At 51.7% G+C, this 19,209-nt stretch overlaps 2 protein-coding genes across 3 annotated transcripts; one reads left to right on the top strand and one right to left on the bottom strand.

Annotated features, from left to right (window-relative positions):
* Nucleotides 1-1,056: 1,056 nt before the first annotated feature.
* Nucleotides 1,057-15,176, bottom strand: Srp14 (signal recognition particle 14). Of its 2 annotated transcripts, none has more exons than XM_037230557.1 (5): nt 15,052-15,176; nt 14,218-14,288; nt 11,943-12,015; nt 10,485-10,612; nt 1,057-1,405 (listed from the first exon to the last, which is right to left on the bottom strand). In XM_037230557.1, exons 2-5 carry the CDS (start codon nt 14,236-14,238, stop codon nt 1,292-1,294), a joined length of 336 nt encoding a protein of 111 aa, XP_037086452.1. In that variant the 5' UTR covers nt 14,239-14,288; nt 15,052-15,176; the 3' UTR covers nt 1,057-1,291. The 2 variants fall into 2 exon arrangements, with proteins under 2 accessions (XP_037086452.1, XP_037086444.1); XM_037230549.1 differs by having other exon boundaries at nt 14,998-15,175.
* A 277-nt stretch (nt 15,177-15,453) lies between these two features.
* Nucleotides 15,454-19,209, top strand: Wdr24 (WD repeat domain 24). The gene is made up of 3 exons (XM_037231486.1): nt 15,454-15,645; nt 16,853-18,278; nt 18,321-19,209. Exons 2-3 carry the CDS (start codon nt 16,975-16,977, stop codon nt 19,207-19,209), a joined length of 2,193 nt encoding a protein of 730 aa, XP_037087381.1. The 5' UTR covers nt 15,454-15,645; nt 16,853-16,974.

The raw sequence follows: 19,209 nt of genomic DNA, 5'->3' as shown, positions 1-19,209 counted from the left end.
GTGCCGAGCCCCCGGCCGCTCCAGTCCGGATCGTTAGCCCCGGGGGAAGCGGCGGCGGCGGCGGCGGCGGCGGCGGCCGGCGGTCCTCGGCTCGTCAGGGCAGGCGCAGGCCGGTCACGTGCGGCGCTGGGCGGCCGGGCCGGACCTCGCGACGACCACCTGTCATCCGGCCGACGGACGCCGCGGCCAGCGTGACGGACAGCCGGCGGTGAGGCCGACAGCCGGCGACGCCGTGATGTGCGGATACATGGGCACGCAGACAACCACAGGTATTGACACGCATACGGACACAGACAAGGTGAACAACCCGGTAGGCTTGGCAACATCCCTTGGAAAATGCCTTCAATTCTACCTGGCGTGCCCTACAAGCCGGCTTGTGGAGCTTTCATCGTTTTCCGCTTGCTCGCCAGTGTGCAAGACGCCTGTCTCGAAAGACAGATGTGCGTAGTAGACGTAGACGCAGTGAGCGCTTGTCTTGCAATGACGTGCTTCCTCTTTCCAGGACGACCACCGCCGGGCAAACAATCAATAAACGCTAAGTGCTATCGCTAGCCGGCACCGCAGACTGCGTGCCGGCCAGGTTTAATGCTCTTACACCGTATTGTCAGCAAGTGACAAGGCCCAGCACCGAAAATAAATGGCAGTGGCTCTGCGCCGAACGAGGCTCGGAGCGTGCCATCACGGCCTTGTTTGCTCTAAACAAACGTGACGACACCAACGCTACCATACGGTTAAATTAACATGAAATCCAAAGGCTAATCAAAACCAGGGAAAACGCATTTCAAAAGTTTTCGTCCCCAGAAATAACCACAACGAACATATTGTGATGATGAGCGGCGGCACGGTTCTCCCCCAGGTATCAGAGGAGCACTGGCGGGTACCCGGCGGGATTTCAGCAGCACTGGCGGGCGTCAGAGGAGAGGGAGATAGGAGAGAGCCGCCGCCGTGCTTATTTGCCCCTGCTCATGACAGCCTCAGCCCTCGGCAAACCCCACAGCACTTCTTTCCAGCGCTTCCGTGCCCGAGCCACAGGCGCATCAGCCAGACAGACGCACGGTACGAACCGACGGATATATTCCCTCCAGATAAAACAGACGGCCGACGGACAGGCCGGGGCGGAATGTGGGCGACCAGCTGCCTGGCGCGGCTCGGTGCGCCAGATGCCGGCCTCGTGTCACGGTCCGAGGCGGTCGCCGCGCAGGGGGCAGCCGCGAGCACCGGCCCCGGCCCCAGCCCCAGCCACGGCCGGCTCACATGTGCCAACACTCCCGGTAGATGGCAGCAGCGGCGGCTACTGCGCCATCCGTGTCGTTTTCGGCTTTTTCACGCGCTTTAGAGAGTCCATGCTGGATAGCAGCAGCTTGGTGTAGGACTCCTGGAACTTGTCTACCTGCTCCCCCGACACCTGTGGAACGTAGAAACCAGCTGCTAGCGGTGGTTGCACGGGGCGGCATTACAAGCGGTTCTCGATGGGGTCAGTACTGGCTGGTACGATCACGAAAATACAGGAGGACGCATACCAAATAATTGACGGTATGCCACTAAATACATAGCGCAACGTACATTCATTATTAACACACAAATGGCGAGTGATGCTACCTGCATGATTACTATTTACATAGAACTGAGTGTAGTGTTTGGCCGTCTATATCTGGATCTCGCCCTCATGTATGCGATGGCGCATGCAGCCCATTAAGCGGAATCAGCATCCTTTCGGTGCCGCCGTGGGTGTTACACGGCAGCCCTGAAATGTCACGGACATGCCACGCCAAATCGCATCATTTACAGTCCATGACTGGGCCGGGCTGCGGGCCAGGGCGCCATACTGTCTCCCACACTCCGGGACTGCCGCAGCCCGGGCGTGACGTCACCGGGAACCCCGCGACGGCGGGCCGGGAGGAGGCGAAGGCGGAGGCGGAGGCGGAGGAGGCGGAGGGGGCGGGGAATGGTGTCCGTGAGGGCCTCCGAGCATTCGAGACACGCTCAGGGAATCCCGTGGTCGTTCGCTGACGAACGAGAAACACTCCCACAGCTCGCCTCGTTATGTTTCCCAGCAAAATGCACCGCGATGAACACGACAGCACATGAATTGGCACGACATAAGCACGTCAAAGGGAAAATGTGTCATTTTTCACAAAAATCGCTTGTCATATCAGACACGTATCCACTTTTTACAATATTAGGTAAGGAAGACAATCCCAGAATATTAAAATATTCAGTATGGCACAGCCTCGCCCCCCAAGGATTTCCCGCGCCGTCCGGGATATCATGATTATATTTTGGTCAGAACGGATCTCCGACCATGTCACTACGGTCCACAATGATCAATCCGCTAACATGTCAGGTCCAAGTGTACATCCAAAGTGATCCAAAACATTCTCTTAAAAGTATGCACGGAAAAATGTGGCCATTGACGCTCTGCATCGCACTCTTGTTTTGCGTGCACCAAATCTCGTCGTGCAGTCCTGCGGGCGTGAAGCGAATACATAACATGCGTTATCAGTGCCCATAGCCCTCAAATAGTCGATTGAAGTCGAGGCCACAATAGGTAAAATTTTGTAGCCAAGTATAAAACCGCTCCATGGGACCTACAACTTCGTCCGACAACATGAATCAAAAGGACTGACATGAATGGTGACGCACTGCTGTTTGAGGTGAAATTCGCGGCAGGAGCGATGATGTACAGTGGCTGTTTGGGGTGAACTGCGCGGCAGGAGTGATGATGTACAGTGGCTGTTTGAGGTGAAGTCCGCGGCAGGAGTGATGATGTACAGTGGTTGTTTGGGGTGAAGTTCGCGGCAGGAGTGATGATGTACAGTAGTTGTTTGAGGTGAGGTTCATGTCAGGAGTGATGATGTACAGTGGCTGTTTGAGGTGAAGTTCGCGACAAGAGTCTGTAAAGCTCCCAGGCATACGGCTAGAAGACGTTCTGCATCGCACTGGGGTTGTGGGAAGGCCTGGCATGGCCTGATGTGGACGAACAGTATCTATTGGAGGTAAGTGTGGGCACGCCTGGGCTTCAATCAGTTGTGCTTTGTGCACATATGGAAAGCGACATGCACACGGGGAAAAGAGCGATTTACCCTCGTTTGAGACCTCTGACTAGTCAATCATACCAAATATAGTAAGTGCCCTTTAGATCACGCAGCAAGACTTGAACATCGCGTAAAAGGATGCCGTCACCTTCTTTCTTTCCGATTTGGCCCAGAAGTGGGTGCGAAATCTAAAATGTGGAAAGCGCGTGAAATACGTAACTTGGCAAAACCGGTGTCAAGTAGCAACAGCTATCGCACATACTTCTACCGAAAAAGCCACCACACAACTTCAACACGACGGTCAAATTGCATGGCCAAAACTTCCACCCATAAAAACTCTACGGACAAGGCTTGTGCGCAAGATTACGACTGCGCGACAAAAATGCTACCGCACCAAATAAGACCTCACCACAAAACTACTTCGGACAAAAATTTCGCACATCATTAGTTCCAAAGACAAAAGCCTTCGGTTACAATATTTCCACGACAAAACTTCTACCGACAAAACTCCATCACCCTAGCCCGTCGCCAAACAAAACTTCTGCGCGATGTATCCCCTTCAACACACAAGTGATGCCGATAAAACACAGTATATTGTTTCGACGGACGAAACTCCCAACACCATAAATCTTCCACCAGAGACGCTTCCTCTCCATTCCTGCCACATGACAAAACTGCTATGGACAAAACATCCACGTGACAGTGCTTTTACCTGGCGTCAAACGGCCACCCGGCGGTGCCGCTGGCAGGGCTTTTACGCCGCGGCCCCGCTGCGAACGGCGGGAGGGCGGGACTCAGGCTGGCGCGGACCTCCTGCCAGGAACGGCTCTATGGTGACCTTTGGAATCGGTGAATCTAGGGCTGCAGCCATTTGTATATATATATATATATATATATATATATATATATATATATATATATATATATATATATATATATATATATATGTCCACCTACACACGAAAATTACTTTCATGTCGTAATCGAAATAAATATACGTTAATAATAATTATACTTATATCATCTCATGTAAAAGACTTAAGTTTCTATCATACTTGCACCCGGGATATGGTATTTGTTTCAGTCAACAGCGCGCGCGAAGGCTTCGTTTTAATTTCTATACAATGCTAGGATAGGTAAATCGGTAAAACAGTCCGACCGTGGACCACAATTGCAATTCTGACACACAAGTTGACAATGCTTCTCTTGCTCTTTTTCTTGTTCTCACTCCTACCCTTGATCTTGCTCTTCCTCTTTTTCTGTTTCTGTTGTTCGTTCTCTTACTGCTTGCTGCACTCACACTAGCCAGCCTAAACGAATTTCATCTTGCCTTATCTACAAATGTTTTAAGGTCCCGTGGTAACTGGTAGAGATGAGGTGAGGAGGGGGGGGGGGAGGGGGGGGGGGCTCGATATGGCGAGGCATATAATGCATTCAAAGCCCAAGTCTCATGCAACAATTTTTTTGAAAATATGGAGGATGACATATATAGTGCCATATATTTGATTGTTCAATTTCACGACTCGTGGCTAAATAAAAATGTAGCATCAACCGTACAAAGCAGAATTAATACGTGATTTCATCACGCCCCAAGAACTGAAAATGACCTCATTTCGGAAACAGCACATTATCAAAAGATCTGTATACGTGTAGAGCTAATGCGCCCGTAGAAAACATTCTCCGTGTTTAGGTACTTCTTCTCCATGCACCGGCATCGGGTACAATACTCATATCCACGAAGGGTTAGACAGACATGTTACCCATCCCCGATCCGATCCTCATCAGCGGGAATCCAGGAATCAGTAGCGGTCCCAATGAGTGAACCACGTGGCCAAGCGGATGAGATGGACTACTCGGTCGCACGGAGCCGGGTTAGAGCCCGGGAGAGCGCGGGCTGCTCGAGCCGGCCGTTGCGCGCTCATTGCCAGGCAATTCACAAAAACGGACCAGCTGCAGCAATGCCGTTATGCTATGGTGTAGAATTGTCCCTTACGAAGATCGCGCCGGAGCTTTCTTTCGCCATAACTAGGTGTTACAACCATAACCAACACAAAGGTGAGGAGGGCGAGCGTGAAGGCCTTCCGCTGACCTGACCTCACGCTGACCGGCTATTGATGCCGTCCGTCCCGGATACAAAACACGAGTCTCTGCCCATCAGGCACGAGCTGAAATCACCGAGAATTACTCTTGCAAACCATGCGTGTAATATGACCTGAGAAAAACTTAACAATGGCGTTGTTGCTGGGACAGCTCGTCAGACGCATTTTGCAGCGTCGCGGATGTGTTGCGTAAAGCTCTCGTCTATCGCAGCCGTGGCTGCTGTGGAGGGTGGGGAGTTCAAACTCCTCCAAGACTATGAAGTTTTAGCATTCCGCCGCGTATGTTAGACATTTTGGCTGGGCCCTCTCGACCCCACTTTCCGATCATAGGAGAAATAGCCAGCCCTGGTAGCAGTTATGTATTGCGTTAGAGTTATGCCTGCACAACATTTTCGTGGTGCGGTAGGTTTAGTCAGTGGAAGTTTTGTCCGCGGCAGTTTTGCCGCGCGTAAGTCTCCTCTGTGACAGTTTTGCCGTGTTGAAGATATGTCGCATAGAGATATTGCTCGTGGAAGTCTTGTTGTGAAGTTTATTTGCTTGTAGAAGCTTTGTCGCATGGGAGATTTGAAAGTATAAATTTTGTCAGCACAAGTGCTGACGTGGGAAAGTTTGGACTAGCAGTTCGGTCGTAAATGAATTATGTCTGGGTGTTGCACGTGAAAGAATCGTCGCGTAGGAGCTATGGTATGCAAAAATCATGCCAGTAGAACTAAATGCATTAAGTAATTTTGTCCGGCAAACCTTCATCCACAGCAGGAAATCTAGTGCCTCTACAAGTTTGACATTCCACAAAAAAATGAATGTCACGCAACAAGAACAAAAAAAAAACTCAAATTCCGGCGAGCTCTGCTCCGGAAGTCGGTTATCACCGGCCTGCCAACGGGCGACCCGTACTGGCGGGTGGGCTGATCTCGCGCCGTGCGACAATGTCACCGGCTTCTCTCACGGCTTCTGCTTCTTTTATCCCCCCGAAAATTCCTTGGCGTCATAAAGCAGCGCCACTCCCCCCCCCCCCAGAAAATTCCTTGGCGTCATAAAGCGGCGCCACTCCCTCCCCCCCCCCCCCCCCCCGGAAATTCCTTGGCGTCATAAAGCAGCGCCTTAACATACCACTAAATATAAACCAGAATTGCACCTTGGTGTACTAAGACTATTGTGTTTACCATCGCCTGAGAAAAAAATAACTGAGTTCATCAGGCATCCCTCCGCAAAACCCACCCGGGGTTGCGAGTGGTTGGACTCCCCATGACATTCGGGAATGTGAATAACTAAGGTGGCTGCGAAGATTCATAACGTATCGAAGCTCAATCTTTAATGGATCCTGACTTGTGCATATAAGGTTTCCAAGATGATGCTTACAGTCGGGAAACCTGCGACAACACCGAACAACCATGAACACAAGACTATGGTGAGCTTGAGGGGTGACACCAATCCCGGATCGTTACGCAACATCATCAAGGAAATTGACAATGACTTCTTATAAACCTATGTATGTAACGTTTTTGTCACCACAAGCCCATTGGTTATTCCGGTATCATTATACTCGTTTATGAAATATGAAAGCCTCTTGAGCGCCGAAAGCAGCCAGATGAAGATGATGATTAGAGTTTCAGGGCGCCGACTGCAATGGTCATTTTGCACCCACCCGAAAGCAGCCGTAGCCACGAATCGACAGTCGCAAGCGCCAAGCAGCTGGCCACATGCCCCAGAAAATCAATTAAAAACAGATAATTTCGGAGCGGTTTCGTTGGATAGGCCGCGCTGAACATAAGACTGCGATAAGCACGCGGGTCAAGGTGGGCTTTCTTTTACTGGCCTGGTTACATAACAATTAATGCGCCTCGTCCTTTCATTCCAACCGAAACCCCGATTGAAAGATTACAACACCACTGCACGTGATTTGTACCAGCAAACAAAACAACATATCTTATGTAACTAGCTTTCGCCGAGAAATGTCTCCCAGATTCGACCCGAACTGCCTGGTACCGCACTGAAGCTTTTCGGTTTTGGACGCTCTGTTCGGCGCAGAGTGAAGTTGTTCAGAGGTCCAACTTCAAACCCAACTAGCACAAACAGACCCGCGGAATGGATAGCAAGGACACAATGTCGTGGGTTGTCTAATCAAACGTAAGTGCCCTAGTAAATGCCCTCTACTTCCAACTATGAAGGTTGCCAAAACACTCGGGCTTCCGTACCGGCAAGCCCAAGTTACCACTTGGTGCGCCGATCCGAAAATCCTTCATCGGGGTTGCTATGTGGGTTTCGTAAGGAACAACATTACTTGAAAAATAACGCACTCAAAAATGCCAGTGGCGCGAGTCTTGGCGTCTATCCAGTACGAGTGTTGCTTTCGGCTGTCACTGTGTTCCAGTGCAATGTCCGATCCGATGCACTGACGCAGGCGCATGAAAGACGGTGTATAATGGTTGCCCCGGTTACTATCTGACAAACCAGTCGCTCGCCACATAACGTCATGAGCTAGCAATGGCCTCAATGGTCCCACAATCCTGAAACCTCGTCAAACAACAAAACAATCGTAAAGCGATCGACGGAGGTACTAATGCTGCTCATAACGGCTTCAAGGCACAAATGGATATACAATGGCGATAACGTACACTGTATGTCAACCACACTTCGGATGTGAATGGTGTCTATAACATCACGAATGCGCGCATAACGTGGCCGTTGGCGGCCGGCGCTTTGGAGCTGCCCCCTCTCCGGCTGTCTATATCGTCAAGGGCGTTACCATATCGTGCGGCCTCGTGCTGGAACCACTCGCCGCCGGCCGATATAACCTCCCGGAGCCGTGCTGCGCTCATACATCAACTTGACCAACGTGGAAAAGAGGGTATTGTTCGACTTTGTGGGCCCTTCTTGTGCTCTTGACATGTTTTCATCACCGCCGCATCTTCGTTTTTATCGTGTAACTTGTAACCCATGGACTCGAATAAAACATTAGGTCATACTTATGGAACGATTCGCAATAACTACATGACATAATAACGAATACACCTATATACGCCTTTAGAAGTTGTGTTACAAGTCGGCTACTCCATAATATACTTGCGCAAATACTTGCATCCAAACAAGTTGGAGAGAGCGGCGTAACCCAGCCATGGGACTGTCACCAGCGTTCTAGGCACGTCAGTCGTCCACCGCGGACGCCGCAGCCTCTTCTGAGGAGCAGCCAATGCTATCATGTCCGACCTAGGCACCGTCCGTGAAAAGGAGGACGCGAAAGCCGGGCCGTCATTTGCGTTCGTTACGATTTTCCCAAGCAACGCTTATTGCAATTAACCAGAAATGTATGCATATGCATATGCAGTGTACGAATGTGGTGTGATGTATGCCGCATTCTGCCCGAGGCCTCCGTTTAAGGCTTGCGTAGTTTTAAGGGTGCTGTTTGACAAGCCAAACGAAAGGTCACTGCCGTTTGACAAGCCTAACGAAAGGTCACTGGTGTCGCCCTGAATGGCCGTGAGCTCACAGCTCGTGCCAGATACCAAATAACGGACAGGACGACCGCGTGAGTAACATGTGTCAGGAAACATCTGCGCAAACAAACACGACGGAACTTGCTCGAAAGCGACCACAAAAACACGTGCATTGCCGTCCCTTTGGCTAGCCCACCAGGTACGAGCACGAGGAGGCCCGCAGCACAGGCGGCCAAACGCACGAGGCTATCTCCTCGACAGCCTGCGCCAGGTCATCGCCCCGCTCGGCGGCCGCGCCCGGCACCGGCCTCGCCCGCAGCATCACACCCGTCCGAACTGGCCGGCCAGCAGTCACCGTCCGTCACGGCTCACGTGACGTCCACGGAAGCGGCGGGCGACGCCCACTCGCCATTACGCCCCCCCCCCCCCCCCCGCGTCTAACGGCACCGCAGTGGCTCCGGTCGGCGGCGGCGACAGCTCGCGTATTGATTAACGCATTTACAACCGCGAGCTCACACCCCGGTGGTATTAGCGGACGTAAAACGACGCAGGAAGTGTCGGCCGTGTAGACACCATTACGCGTGACCTTTCACGCCGCAGCGCATGCTTCAAATTCCCGCACAGAGGCGCTGACACTAATCGAGACGGGGACGATCTGGGGGAGGGGTGACAGTGCTGCCTTCCTAGGGGTTGAGGGGGAGGGGTGGGACGGGAGTGGGGGGTCGACAAGTCACTGGGTTTCAGACGGATCCACGAAGAAATGTGTGAACAGAAGACTCAACAAGCGACTTGTTCATGGAATCATAGTTCTGCCAACGCACTGACGTCACGCAAAGTACTGTGCATCATTGCCAACGCACAGCGCTCCTACATCCATACACTTAAGATACATGGCGCATCATCATAGAAGGTAGCACATGATAACCAACGGTCTCTACATGTTATATATATATATATATATATATATATATATATATATATATATATATATACGGTTATTTTATTAGCGGCGGACCAGATGGGTCCCACCATTCTTGACTCAGCATACAGCCAGTAAAGTCCACTCAAAGCCTGCAGTGGCGGGACCGTGCAGCGATACCAGAAGGAAATGCCGCTCCGCCGACCGGCCCGAAAATTATCTGATGGACCGGGGCTGCATGGCACGGGTTTGGTTGAAAAAAACTTTGGCAACAAAATGACCTAAGCAAACCATTCTTTACGACATTTGAATTAATCGACGATATTAATTTGACGATCTAAATTCATAAATGGAGTGCACCTCAACGTCGATGTTCGAATGAAAATTAATTGCCCATGAACCGCATTGTCATTAGTGCCGTAACATCTGCGGAAATGCGTGCCGTGTGTTCATTAAACATTGAACAGAAGCAAACACAATTTCTCTAGTTTCATTCAACCCCTATTTCCAGCCTGCCAGAAGGTTTGCCAGAGGTTTTTATTTCCCCCATCTCAAAGCCACTGCCTGGCGGCATGCTGTGGACGGGGCTTGACGCTACACACGTGAGACGATGTCAAAAGAGACTTAAACACGCTGGGCCTGACAAATTAAATCACTTCATCCGGTGACGAGGGCTGGCGACCGCTAGACACTTACACAAACAACCAAGTTTCCGTGGGCTGGGGAATTCAGGCCGAAACGGAACGAGGAAAAGCTGCCGTATTAAGCTGCCTCGCCCCGCCTCGGCACGGGGAGCATCATTTCATCCTTAAGGAAGTCCGTCCCAGCCAGGCCAGTTGCCAGGCGAGAGGATGGTGGGGAGTGGCAATTCCTTTTCATTATGCGCGGCCAGTCTAAATTCTAGCCGTAGCGACGCCCAGGACCGCGACCGGTGCAAAGCCAACGCCACCTGGCGATACGGCCGCAGCGCCATCCCACGGCCAAAAGTGAGACTCACCACGGTGCTGATCTTCTTTTGCCGGAGTCGGGCGCGCACGAGGCAGAGGTACTGCTCGGGCCGGGGAAGCGGGTTACGCTCGGCGTTCTTGGAGCCGGGCCGCGGCTCGGGACGGTTACGGCCGTCATCTGCCGGCGGTGGGGGAACCCTCAGTTGGTGGAGTGATCAGATGATATTAGTGGCGCAGGTATCGTCAGCTCTCCATGGTCGTCAACGTAGTGATCACATGCGTCGGCGATCGCCAAAGACCACTAAAACAATTGGAGAGTGAGCCACCCGAAGCCGTTCCAAAGCACTTAATTTAGATATAACACGCCACTGTAACTAGCAACCTTTCCACGTTGTAATATTTTAAGTTTGTTATCACTTAACAAAACGTCGCTATCTGCCGACGTTGTCCAAATCTTTCCAACTGTCGTAGCGTTCTAACGCTGATGTAAGTTTAAGCACTGGTGCAGCCCGCATGCTCCTACTAGATGCGCGATCCATGTGCATCACTCATCCCCCGGATATATGAACTGCCCGTATCCTGTATCGGCCCAAATATTACGCGGTGGCACGCCCGAACGCGAGGCGTTTCGTCGCGGGTGCGTTTTGACGAGGGCGGTTGTGTTTGGCTGCTGGTAAAACCAGGCTGACATAAGAACCCTCTGACAATTAACAAAAACGACACAGCGTTCTTCGGACACGTCCTGCGATCGCTGCTGTCTGACGAACAGTGCCCGAAGGACAAACACAAGGCACATCAGCACGAGCGGGGCTGCAAACACGGCAACGACCATAGCTATCAGCCCAAACACGGCATCTCAGCGCCGGCTTCGCGCACCATCGCTTCATCCATCACGTCGCCAGCCAGCGAGGCACCAGTGAAGCAGACGCTTCATAGAGCCATTCCAGACTATGCATGGGACGCTGAAAACCATCGCTCCTCCCCCTCCACCTAGCACTCCACCGTTGCTGTTGGCCTGCTCAGACCTGACCCAGCAGAGGGTCACAGGAGGGAGCCGGTGCTGTCAGTGACGTCACGAGTGCAGACCGCACGGACAAGGCTGTACAAGCATACATAGCGATCAGAATGGGGGAACGCGCATTTAGTTGCGTAATACTGCAGCGAACAAAACTGGAAGATTCCGTTCTCGGCAATGTCCCAGTCAACTGTCGGACAGCCGTAAGGTAAGGCCTTACCAGATGACTTAACTGTACACAAAACGCCACTTAAATGAGCAGAGGGCGGTAAAAGTGGGGAGGGAGGAGGAGAGGATGGCTGTTTCCTACATCTGAAAACAAACGTGAACCCTATGCCGTATTATGGCAAAACCGATGGGTGATAATGCGTCCTCGGTCTTTTCCTAAATCCGCTCAGGCGGCTGACTCCAGCTGCGGTCGGGAGTACATACCGCGCACAGAAGGGCCACCCCTGTTACAGCAGACCCTCCTGCGTTCAGCAGCGGCACTCACATCGCTTCATGGTGACGGTGACGGCGCCCTTGCTGCGGCCCTCGTAGAACATCAGAGCCAGTGACGTCAGGAACTGCCGAGCAGCGGAGGTGACGTCAGCCATCAGCGTCAGATGACGTCAGGGACGGAAGCATGGGCATGTGCAAGGGCGGTAGATAAGCACACAGTGTCCGAGATGGTAGCTGAGGACAGTCATCAAGCAGAGATCCACATAGTAAGTAAACACCTAAAAACATCAGCCACTTATTAAGTGTGTTTGACCTGTCGCCCCTTATCCCCCACCTAGCCAGTTTGACACAGTCCTCCAAGTTCACCGATTTCATTAGCTTGCACTGTCTTGGCGCTTCGTCAATGTAAGCATGAAGCGTGTGTGCCGGAAAACCGTCTGTCGGTGAGCTGGACGGCCGTCAGTCGGAGCGTTATGGCAACGGAGATCGTGCCCGCTGCCGTTGCCAACACCACTACCATATAGCGTCAGTAGCGGAGCTGTCATCGCTCCCGACTCGTCAGTCACAGAGCTGTCACCACTCCTGGCTCGTCAGCCACACAGCTGTCACCACTCCTGACTAGTCAGCCTCACACCTGCCACTGCTCCTGGCTGGTCAGCCCACAGCTGTCATTGCTCCTGGCTCGCCAGCCTCACAGCTCTCAACATTCCTGGCTCGTCAGCTACTGGCAGCAAGGTAATTCTGAAGACGAATTGCTTATCCCAAACACAAAAAGTGGGTTATGTCCAGAAAACACCTAAGCTGCCTGATGAATGTATGCTTTGCAACAACAAACTCCGGCTTCCATGAAGGGCATTATGGCCATCACCACCATTTCTTTCAGACAGCTTTCAGGTAGTGCCATAGGTAGAAAAAGGTCTCAAACATTATGGCTACATCAATGTAAGAAAATTCAGACCAAACATCTTTTGTGTGATACTCAGAGCCAGTGTTTTTGATCACTGTGTGAAAGTCTCAGAAGATATTCATCGATTTATGTGTTATTCCTGATAATGAGTAGATATAGAGAGAGAACCACAAGCAACCAGCAATGGCCATAGGGAGTTTGAGCCTCCCCCACAGTATGTTTTTTGATACAAGAATAGCCTTTACCAAACATGACCATGTACATGCAGTGCATGATCTGTGAAAATACATCATTTTACTTTGTTCTGCACCTGGGTCCAAGGCATCACTTGTTTGCACCATTTAGTTTTTAGCATGTCAGACCAGAGACTCAAGGGTGCATGGACTGCTTGGTCATACCACTATGTTGTGTTTGGAGATCCCAACATTACAAAGACAATGTTCCATTACAATACATTTTGCTGCCTCCATGGTCTAAGGGAAAGATACTGGACTCATTGTCCAGAGGCAATGGGTATGGTTCCCAGAACAAACATGCTTTGGGGCCTTGCTGACATGGAAAGATCAGTTGGCAACAGACTGAAGAGGGCTAACCTGCTACAGGGCAGCTATGACATAGCTTTCTACAAACATAGTGTGTTGCAGTCCTACCCAGTAAAAGGACTGGAGGCCAAATAATCTCATGAACTGGATGAGCCCATCTTGTGGGTTCATGGTATGCAGGACAAGTTCACTTTACCAAGCTGTCTAAATCCAAAGCTACCCATTTTAAGAAATGCCCCATTGACAGATGATTGATAATTAAAGAATAGAGCATGCCAAGCCATTTGCATGCCTTGGCATGGATTATACTTCACTTCCTCTGTTCTGCAAGCTTTGATAGGCAATATTAACTGAGCAAATGATTATGTGCAACTCAAAAACTGCTTATAGGATGAATGCTTGGTAAACAAATGGGTGCTAAAGGGAAGGCAGAGTTATGAACACCACATACATATACAGAGAGATGCTATGGTTTACAGTACCTGACAGAAAAAAAGTTCAGCATGCAATGCTCAAATTCTATCAGTTTGGTACCTATGCATGCATTGGCATGAAATGATATTATACCTGCAGCTACATCAGATTTCAATGCAAAAGGCATGGGTAATTGCGAAGTTGTACTGGCAATGTTTTTTAGTCCTGATCACCACTACCCCAAACACAAACTATCTCGCTACTGGTAATGCAAAGCTAGTAGGTGAACATTCACTTGAGCATTTACTATGACTCCACCTTCACATTCAGATGGCACCATGCAGGGAATGCAGGGGACTTTTTATTATTGCACCATATGTTGGCAAATATTGGGAAAATCTAAAGTAATGAAAAACTAATTGTCTAAAACACTCATAACTTCTTGGGGAAAATATCACACTAACCTGCTCATTATCCAGCAGCATCTGGTGATATTTGGTGTATACTCTTCAAGTTCTATGTGGCTAAATAGCTCCTGTAAGAAAAAGAACCAGGAAATGTGGTAAGAACATTTGATAAAATTATCAACATACAAGGTGAAGTAGACAGAGAAATATGCACACAACCAATGGTATACAAATTATTCATGTCCAACCTTTGCAATAAATGCTAGAAAAAAACTCCTTAAATATGTTGTGCACAACTTAAAATAATGCACAGAACTCAACAATGACATCATAAGAACACTATTTTATTAATCACTGATACCCTGACAATTTGTTTAAAATTTCAACACATTGCTCCAAAAAGTAAAGCAAGTTGCAAACATGTGTCTCAATATGTCACATAGGGGTTTCCTTTGGCATGGCATTGCCTATGACAAAATAATATGGCAAGATATTGCCTCAACAGTGGTACAGGCAGGCATGTTCCACCTGACAGTGATCCTGTTGTGATAAGATTTTACTCATACTGCAGACTGTGATTGAATATCAAAATGTAGAACAGGCATGACGGTCAGTCCCGAACATATACTTAAGTGAAGAAGCCCTCTTAAAGAAAAGAGATGAATACCTTGCAGAGGAGTGATCGCATTTTTTAGAAACCTCACGGTAAATACTAAACGTCGCTTTTGAACTCCAGTAAGATTATTTTATCACGAATAGATGATGAAGCCTGGCATGATCGGTACCCAAATAGCAACGAATTATTGCATGGCAAGCGGTTCAGCTAATCCTTCTTACCCTTGCAGCACCAAGGGCCGAAAAGAAGTGATCGGATAATCGTCAATAACTTCCCTGATCTTGCTCTCGGGAATGCAGCTCGGACCACACACCAACAACCTCAAAAACGTCCCAAACTACGCCAGCTTGATCTGCGACGCCGTCACCGGAGCAATCGCCAGCTGCAGTACATTGTCTCTACAGCGCCATCATTGATTTAATGATGGACCAGTATTCTTCTTATTTTACTTTAAGTAAATAAGCTGGCGATCATCACTTACCGAAGGTATCCTTACAATCAGTTTACTCTGATGCCATTTTTTGGATGGAATTTTAATTATTTTAAGATTTCTAATTTTTACACATTTTTTATGTCAAATGTGTTAAGCCGTAGCCACATTTTGGTACTTGTAATAATAAGCTGCATGAGGTAGACCAGCACTTTAAATAGTGCATATGCAACGCACCTTTGACAAGTGTATGCGCTGTATAAAAAATGTCGAGGTGGCGTGGTGCCTGCGTTGGACGTCGCGTGGGATGTACGATTTGAGAGGGTTTGGCGAGTGATGGGGAACGCTAGTGGTTACTTATAGAATGTTCTTTGCAAACGCAGGTCTATGAGTTTTGCCAGACTTTTGCGGTGGCTTTGATCGACGTTCGTGTGAGAAGGTGAGTTAACCGCGTATTTTTCTTTAAGGTGTTTTTCGGTCTGGAAAAGAATATTGTACATATAGTAAGTATCATATGCGGCACAGATCATTTTATTTTGATGGGTTGCATAGGTAACTTGGTTTGTAGTTGTGCACCAAAATTTATTTTAGATGATAACTGTGGTGTATGCACCATTTTACTTTTGATTTGAAGGATAAACTATGTCTCTATTTTGTATTGCCCATCTTTTATATATTGACACTGCAGCACTGTCGTGCCTTATAACCACACAAAGGCATTCTGGTGGCACTGAAGGCGTTCCATCTCCCAGGCTGCCAATATACTTTACATAGGTATGCAGGGATGCATGACTATGGTAGCACTGCATATTTCATGCTACCAAATACCAAGTGCCTTTTAGAGCTGACAGCCAATGTTATTTTCTTCTTGGCACATTCCAAGGTTTGCTGATGGCTTTTCATAATTTCATGAGAAACATCATCATGAACCATTATTGTTGGCATTGTCATTCTGACCTTTCTTAACCTAAAACAAATGAAACATGTTATATACCCTATATGTACCATACATTGACCATATCCTCTTTTGGCAGTCACAACAAGAGTGTGTAAGGTATCATGGTGTTCAACATAGCCTGAAAAGTTGGGCTTGACTAATTTAATTGCTTTGTGTTATGTTTACCAATGCATAGCTTATATGATTAAGTGAGTTTGGTTCAGCACCCAGAAAATGCACATTTATTCATATTTTCAAGGTTCATTATGAAGAAGCCCAAAGCATAACTTGGGATCCAAGAGCATAATTGTGTTCTTGGCACCATTTCCCAGCCATGACCAGATAGTATACAGCAAACCAATTTTGTTTTTTCATCTCAAATTATACTCCCAGCTTGAATGCCACTTATGCTGTTATTTATGCATTTGTGCTCTCTGTACCATGCTTGTGGCTGTATGATAGGTTTGTATGGATGCAGGAACTGGCAATTTGGCACATTGAACCCTAGCACTTGGGAAAAGATGATATGGGACTTATGGCAGTGCTTGAAATGCAGTCAATTTCAATCCTCCTGAGCCTCTGATTGCTGGAGAACCTCCTTCATCTGTGTCTGTTTGTGCACATCCAGTCATGTCTTGTCTGCCTTGTCTTTGTGGAGTTGGTCGTCACTGGCAGAAGGCACCGCGGACCAATCTTCTCTGGTCGGCAGGCGGCTCTGCAAGAACACCAGCCATGCCAGAAGTTGACACAGCACTTCCTGCAACCCTGCGCTCAGACATGACCTCGCCATCAGTGCCCTGAAGTGCAGCACGATCTGCCCTGACCAGCAAGATGAGCACCAAGTCATTCTTCATTGTGCAGGAGGCGCCAGCCAATGCGCTCTCGCTCAACAAGGACTACAGCCAGGTGGTGATTGCTGGCCGTAACGTGTTCAAGGTGCTGCTGATTGAGGAGCAGCGCTTCGTCGAGCGGCTGAACCTGCGCATCGGGAAGAGTCTCAACCTGAGTTTCTCCTCCAATGACGTGGTGTGGAACCCGTTCGACGAGACGCAGCTGGCAACGGCGGCTACCAACGGCCAGGTGGTGCTCTGGGACCTGAACAAGGCCAGCCGCAACAAGCAGGACCACGTGTTCTCCGAGCACAAGCGCACCTGCAACAAGGTCACGTTTCACCCGAGCGAGCCGCACGTGCTCGTCTCGGGCTCGCAGGACGGCACGATGAAGCTGTTCGACGTGCGCAAGAAGGAGGCGGCCATCACGTTCCAGGGCAACACGGAGAGCGTGCGCGACCTGCAGTTCAACGGCAGCCAGCCGAACACGCTGTGCGCCGTCTCGGAGAGCGGCCAGGTGCAGCTGTGGGACAAGGCGCGGCCGGACCGCTGCGTGCGCCAGCTGACGGCGCACAACGGGCCGGCGTACGCGTGCGACTGGCACCCGGAGCACGCCGCCTGGCTGGCCACGGCCGGCCGCGACAAGGCCATCAAGGTGTGGGACACGCTGAACAGCGCCATCCGGCTGGTGTGCACCATCCCGACGATGGCGTCCGTGGGCCGCGTGGTGTGGCGGCCGCAGCGCGAGCACCACATCGCCAGCGCCGCGCTGCTCGTCGACTGCAGCATCAACATCTGGGACAGGCAGCGGCCGTTCATTCCGTTCGCGTCATTCGGCGAGCACACGGACGTGACGACGGGCATCGCGTGGAAAGGCGACCCGCGCGTCTTCCTCTCCACCAGCAAGGACGGCACGCTCTACCTGCACCGGTTCGAGGACGCCGACCGGCCGGCCGACCGCGCCAACCCGCACGGCCTGAGCCTGGCCGCCGACGGCCGGCTCGGCCTGGCCGTGCGGCTGACGCACGAGACCGGCGGCCGCCCGCCGCGGCGCCCGCTCACCAGCCGCGACCGCTTCCGGCTGCGGCGCTCGCTGCTCAGCACCGTCAGCGGCCCGGTGGAGCCGTCGCCGGCCGGCGACTGGCTGCAGCAGAGCGCGCGACGCTACCTGCTGCACGGCCGCAGCCTGGCCGACATGTGCGAGCACAACGCCGGCGTGGCGGCCGACCTGCGCCGCTACCACGTGGCGCGCACGTGGCGCGCCATCAAGCTGCTGTACACGTCGGCGCGCGAGCCGCTGCAGCCGCGCGCCGGCGCCGCCGCCGGCTGGGAGGAGAAGGCGGGCGCCGGCGACGGCGGCACCAGCGACCCCGAAACCAAGGCGCCGCGCAACGTGTCCGGCGGCGAGCCCAAGGCCGACGACGCGGAGACGGACGGCGACGAGGGCGAGCCGGAGCAGAACCTGGCCAACATCGCGTCCGGCCTGGCCAACGCGCAAGGCGACTTCTTCTTCGGCGACGGCGAGGTCAACGAGATGTGCCTCGACTACGAGGAGGGCCTGGACGTGGCGCCCGACTTCTCGCTGCCGACCGAGGCGTTCGAGCTGCGCCACGAGCTGCAGGACGGCTCGCCGCCGCCCGAGAGCATCCAGCTGGGCGCCGAGCCGCCGATCGAGGCGGCTCGCCAGCCGGCCAACCCGGCGCTCGTCGAGCAGATCAACAGCTCGCTGATGGCCATGCCGGCAGCTAGCGTCGGCGACTGGCCGGCCGGCCGCGTCGTGGCCGACATGTTGCGCCATTACGCCGCCGACGGCGACGTGCAGACGGCCGTGTCGGTGATGGTGGTGCTGGGCGACAGGTTGCGGCCGCACCTGTCGCCGGCCGTCGCCGAGCCCTGGTTCCTCGCCTACCTCGAGCTACTGGCGCGCTTCCAGCTGTGGAACGTGGCCACGCAGGTGGTGCGCCTGGCGCCACTGCCAGCCGTCGGCTGCCTCAACCAGATGGTGGTGAAGCTGCACTGCGGCCGGTGCGCCTCGCCGCTGGAGCGCACCGGCTGGTGGTGCCACCGGTGCCGCGCGCCCTCCACCTGCGCCGTCTGCCACCGCGTGGTACGCGGCCTGCAGGCCTGGTGCCAGGGCTGCGCGCACGGCGGCCACCTCTGCCACATGCGCCAGTGGTTCTCCGGACACCGGATGTGCCCGTCCGGCTGCGGGCACGTGTGCGTGCCGGTGTCGTGA

The sequence above is a fragment of the Pollicipes pollicipes genome, unplaced genomic scaffold (genome assembly GCF_011947565.3).
Source record: "Pollicipes pollicipes isolate AB1234 unplaced genomic scaffold, Ppol_2.1 Scaffold_2555;HRSCAF=2994_pilon_pilon_pilon, whole genome shotgun sequence".
Classification (NCBI taxonomy): Eukaryota; Metazoa; Arthropoda; class Thecostraca; order Pollicipedomorpha; family Pollicipedidae; genus Pollicipes; species Pollicipes pollicipes.
The sequence above is the reverse complement of the archived record's forward strand: the minus strand, read 5'-3'. Positions and strand labels throughout refer to the sequence as shown.

Excerpts from the sequence above, each read along its gene's own strand:
- Wdr24 (XM_037231486.1), top strand. The coding sequence starts at position 16,975 with ATGAGCACCAAGTCATTCTTCATTGTGCAGGAGGCGCCAGCCAATGCG. Across the intron at positions 18,279-18,320 it reads GCGCGCGAGCCGCTGCAGCC|CGGCGACGGCGGCACCAGCG; the intron begins GCGCGCCGGCGC and ends GAAGGCGGGCGC.
- Srp14 (XM_037230557.1), bottom strand. The coding sequence starts at position 14,238 with ATGCTGCTGGATAATGAGCAG. Across the intron at positions 12,016-14,217 it reads TGCTGCTGGATAATGAGCAG|TTCCTGACGTCACTGGCTCT; the intron begins GTTAGTGTGATA and ends GCTGCTCGGCAG. Across the intron at positions 1,406-10,484 it reads AAAAGAAGATCAGCACCGTG|GTGTCGGGGGAGCAGGTAGA; the intron begins GTGAGTCTCACT and ends TACGTTCCACAG.